This window comes from Myxine glutinosa, chromosome 8 (genome assembly GCF_964187855.1).
Source record: "Myxine glutinosa chromosome 8, kmMyxGlut1.1, whole genome shotgun sequence".
Classification (NCBI taxonomy): Eukaryota; Metazoa; Chordata; class Myxini; order Myxiniformes; family Myxinidae; genus Myxine; species Myxine glutinosa.
Window position 1 is genome coordinate 128,908,635 of NC_136268.1, and position 5,000 is coordinate 128,913,634.

The window sequence follows — 5,000 nt, forward strand, 5'->3', positions numbered from 1 at the left end:
CAAGTTATCACATTTTTACCTGACATGACTTCTGACCTTTGACCTCTTGACCCCAAAATTTAATCACTTAATCTATACATCATTATACATACATGTACCAAGTTTGAATTAGATCACTTCAGCCGTTCTCAAGTTATAGACCTATTGCAGACTTTGACCTTTGACCTCTTGGCCCCAAATTCTAATCAGTTAATCTTTACATCATGAAACATACAGTGCATTCAGAAAGTATTCAGACCCCTTCACTTTTTTCACATTTTGTTATGTTGCAGCCTCATGCTGAAATCGTTTAAATTCATTTTTTCCCTCATTAATGTACACTCAATACCCCATAATGACAAAGAGGAAACAGGATTTTAGAAAGTTTTGCCAATTTTTTAAAAATAAAAAAGTGAAATATCACATTGACATAAGTATCCAGACCCTTTGCTATGACACTTGAAATTTAGCTCAGGTGCCTCCCATTTCTCTTGATCATCTTTGAGATGTTTCTACACCTTGAATGGAGTCCACCTGTGATAAATTCAATTGATTGGATATAATTTGGAAAGGCACGCACCTGTCTATATAAGGTCTCACAGCTGACAATGCATATCAGAGCAAAAACCAAGCCACGAGGTCGAAGGAACTGCCTGCAGAGCTCAGAAACAGGATTGTGTCGAGGCACAGATTTGGGGAAACCTACCAAAAAAAATTCTGCTGCATTGAAGGTTCCCAAGAGCACTGTGGCCTCCTTAATTCTTAAATGGAAGAAGTTTGGAACAACCAGGACTCTTCCTAGAGCTGGACGCCCGGCCAAACTGAGCAATCGGGGGAGAAGGGCCTTGGTGAGAGAGGTGACCAATAACCTGATGGTCACTCTGGCTGAGCTCCAGAGATCCTGTGTGGAGATGGGAGAAACTTCCAGAAGGACAACCGTCACTGCAACACTCCACCGATCTGGGCTTTATGGCAGAGTGGCCAGACGGAAGCCTCTCCTCAGTGAAAGGCACATGAACGCCCACTTGGAGTTTGCAAAAAAGCACCTAAAGGACTCTCAGACTGTGAGAAACAAGATTCTGTGGTCTGATGAAACCAAGATTGAACTGTTTGGCCTCAATTCTAAGCGTCATGTCTGGAGGAAATCAGGCACCGCTCATCACCTGCCAAAAACCATCCCAACGCTGAAGCATGGTGGTGGCAGCATCATGCTGTCGGGGTGTTTTTCAGCAGCAGGGACTGGGGGACTGGTCAGGGTTGAGGGAACAATGAACGGAGCAAAGTACAGAGATATTCTTAATGAAAACCTGAAACAGAGCGCTCAAGACCTCAGACTGGGCCGAAGGTTCACCTTCCAACAGGACAATGACCCTAAGCACACAGCCAAGACAACGCAGGAGTGGCTCAGGGACAACTCTGTGAAGGTCCTTGAGTGGCCCAGCCAGAGCCTTGACTTGAACCCAATCGAACATCTCTGGAGAGACCTAAAAATAGCTGTCCACTAACGGGCCCCATCCAACCTGACAGAGCTTGAGAGGATCTGCAGAGAAGAATGACAGAAAATCCCCAAATCCAGGTGTGCAAAGCTTGTTGCGTCATACCCAAGAAGACTCGAGGCTGTAATCGCTGCCAAAGGTGCTTCAACTAAGTCCTGAGTTAAGGGTCTGAATACTTATAGGGCCACAGACACAGAAAATCATGTTTGGTTTAGTTCATAGATATTGCTTCACTTAACACTTAATCGTCCTTTTTTTTGAATAAATATCACTCGGTTGGCCCCCGCCACCCAAAAAACGGCGATTTGATTGCTCATGTGACTGGCTACGTCATTGAGGGGAATTTTTGTTGCTGCTGGTAGTTTTTAATAATGATTTTGACTATCAGAAGATTCTTGGTCAGGCAGTTATCATTGTGTGCTGAGAAACCTTTCCCTCGATTACATCACACAGGTGACATCATGAATGAACATCACGATTTTAGGGGCGGGACTCCAATACCAGCTAAAAACTACCAGCAGCAACAAAAATTCCCTCGATGACGTAGCCAGTCACATGAGCAATCAAATCGCCGTTTTTTGGGTGGCGGGGGCCAATCGAGTGATATTTATTCAAAAAAAATGACGATTAAGTGTTAAGTGAAGCAATATCTATTAATTAAACCAAACATGATTTCCTGTGTCTGTGGCCCTTTATGTCAATGTGATATTTCAGTGCATTCTTTTTAATAAATTTGCAAAACTTTCTAAAATCCTGGTTTCCCTTTGTCATTATGGGGTATTGAGTGTAGATTGATGAGGGAAAAAATGAATTTAAACGATTTCAGCGTAAGGCTGCAACATAACAAAATGTGAAAAAAGTGAAGGGGTCTGAATACTTTTTGAATGCACTGTAACTGTATCAAGTTTGAATTAGATCACTTCAACCCTTCTCAAGTTATAGACATATTACTGACTTTGACCTTTGACCTATTGACCCAAAAATCGAATCAGTTAATCTTTACATCATTGTACATAAGTGTCCTGGAGTGTGTACCCAGGTTTAGAATAGGTACACCGTATCCCTGCGCATCGTAAGAGGCGACCAAGGGTTGGCGTCAGGAAGGGCATCCGGCCATAAAAACATTGCCTCAAACAGGGAACCATGATTGTCATGGGGCCCGCAAGGCTAACCCCCGCTCTAGCGGGGAAAATGGCTTTAAAACGATCATTCATATTGTACATAAGTGGACCAAATTTGGTCAGAATCCCATCACTGGTTCACATGTTATCACGGTAACAGGATTTTTACCAAACATGACCTTTGGCCTTTGACCTCATGACCCAAAAATCTAATCAGTTCATCTTTACCTCATTATACATACCTGCACCAAGTTTGACTAAGAACCCTTCAGCCGTTCTCAAGTTATCGCAGTAACAACTATCATGGATGGATGGATGGATGGAGGGACGGACGGTTTACCTGATATTTGATAAAATTAATATCCAAAAGACTTGTACATACATTGAGCGTCCAACAGGATGGTAAAGAGTTAATGCACTTATATTTGAGCTGTTATATTTCATTTGTTTGTCCTGACTATCAACTGCTAGGTTAGTGCACAGAATTTATCAGCATAAAGTGCGTTGTCCTTCGGAGGGACGTTGAGCCGGAAACTTGTCTGCAATTTAGTTTGTGGATCCTCAAGATCCTATGGTATCTTTCGAGGAGAGTAGGCGAATTATCGCCATTACCCTGAGCAAATTCCAAATTCCTGCCCTGACTACTGTTGTGAAGGCAAAAGCAAACCTAACACTGTAATCCTTTCCAACAGTCTGCCTTGGTAACACTGAACCTGCCAATGTGCAGATCACCAAAGAAAGACAGCCTCATAATGTTTTTATTTATTTAAAACAAGTAAAACTTGTATTCAAACAGAATAAATGTCGATTATTCTGCTTTTTACTACACTTGCCACATGCCCATTGTCACCTGTCCAGTCTTCAACAAATTCCATGCTTTGCTGTGCTGACTGCTTTTTCATGACGGCTACACTGTGTGCCAGCTTTGGATTGCCACTGCTTTGCAGCCTAGTGCACCTGCGCTAACCGCTTTCCATCTCATAGGGACAGCAGGGTGAACTGGGTGTGTCCCCTTACAGAGGTCAACCTGGGGAAAAGGTGAGTGAGGACTTCCATTGTGGGGGCTCACAGATTCTATACATTTGCCTCCAAATGCTATGTACTGTGCATGTGTGTGTCCTCCCTGCCTTTACTATATAACATTCAGAGAAAGTTATAATTGCATGTAATTCAAACAGACATTGATCTTTCTGCGCTAGTCCATCAGGAACCCAAATAACCCCATTCCCAAGCATTCCCTTTTTGAGGTTATTGTAATATCCCCCCTCTCCCTCACCCCTTTTCACGTTAGTTGTCAAGTGTTTTTGTTCCTTTTCTGCTTCATCCCAGCTTTCATTCTCTTTCTTTCATTTTCTTGCTTCATCCTCTTTCTCTTCCTAGCCTGGTGTTGGCTTAGCGGTTAGGGTGCCGGCTTGGGATCCTAGGATCCTGGGTTCGAATCCCGGTCGATCGCTGAATTAACGCCAGGGGGGTTGACTCAGCCTGTCATCCTTCCGAGGTCGGCAAATTGAGTACCAGCTTGCTGGGATGAATGATCACGGTGTGTACCCCGATTTAGAATAGGTACCCCGTATCCCTGCGCATTGAAGAGCGTGACCAAGGGTTGGCGTCAGGAAGGGCATCTGGCCATAAAAACATTGCCTCAAACAGGGAACCATGAATTGTCATGGGGCCCGCAAGGCTAACCCCTGCTCTAGCGGGGAAAAATGGCCTTAAAACGATCATTCATTCATATTCATCCTCTTTCTCTTCCTGTTGTGTTTTATTCAGTTTATGTGCAGCTTGATCACCCTATCTGTCCTCCTCCTCCACCCACCCCACTCCTGCACCCTTTATCTCACTCTCACTTCTACTCTGTTGTTGGGGTTTCCCCCTTTTCCATATTGTTCCATTCCTTTCTGCTCGAGCTCTTCCACGAGCCTCGACTATGCATACAAAAAAGATGGATAATTTGCTATTATGTTTTATGATTCAGTTATTGCTGTGGATTTTATATTCATTTAAATATTTGTTTATAACACTTGATTTTTTAAAATAACTTTTGAAATTAAAATTTGTGCAAAAGACTTAACTATGTCTGTTATTTACGTGCAGCATAAAATAACTCGAGGACTGACAGTATCGTTTTAAAATGTGCATACTTCCCTTTAACCTGCCTAGCCTGGATTTGAATCCCAAAACAGAAATAAACTGTGGTGTTTCACATGTATCAGTGTGTGCACCGTCTATTGGAAGAAGTTTAACCTGGAGGACCCTGTCTACCAGCACTGGATCTTGGTAAACTATAAAGATCCCACAGTGTCTTTTGCACAGAGTATGTGAGTTACTGCTGGCACCCTGAACAAATTGCAAATTCATACCCAAATCACATTAAATTGAATGTCAGGCTTGGCCAGTCAGTTAG

General features: G+C 43.0%; 2 protein-coding genes across 2 annotated transcripts in view; both read left to right on the plus strand.

Moving 5' to 3' along the window:
- The window catches only part of LOC144893398 (uncharacterized), a 153,116-nt gene extending 149,994 nt beyond the window's left edge, over window positions 1–3,122 (plus strand). The window contains exon 11 of the mRNA XM_078783995.1: window positions 3,068–3,122. Within this exon, the coding sequence (XP_078640121.1) occupies window positions 3,068–3,122 (55 nt within the window). The remainder of the gene's footprint in view (window positions 1–3,067) is intronic.
- A 374-nt stretch (window positions 3,123–3,496) lies between these two features.
- Window positions 3,497–5,000, plus strand: part of LOC137433187 (uncharacterized) — a 275,834-nt gene continuing 274,330 nt past the window's right edge. The window contains exons 1-2 of the mRNA XM_078783996.1: window positions 3,497–3,547; window positions 3,581–3,634. Of these exons, the coding sequence (XP_078640122.1) occupies window positions 3,497–3,547; window positions 3,581–3,634 (105 nt within the window). The remainder of the gene's footprint in view (window positions 3,548–3,580; window positions 3,635–5,000) is intronic.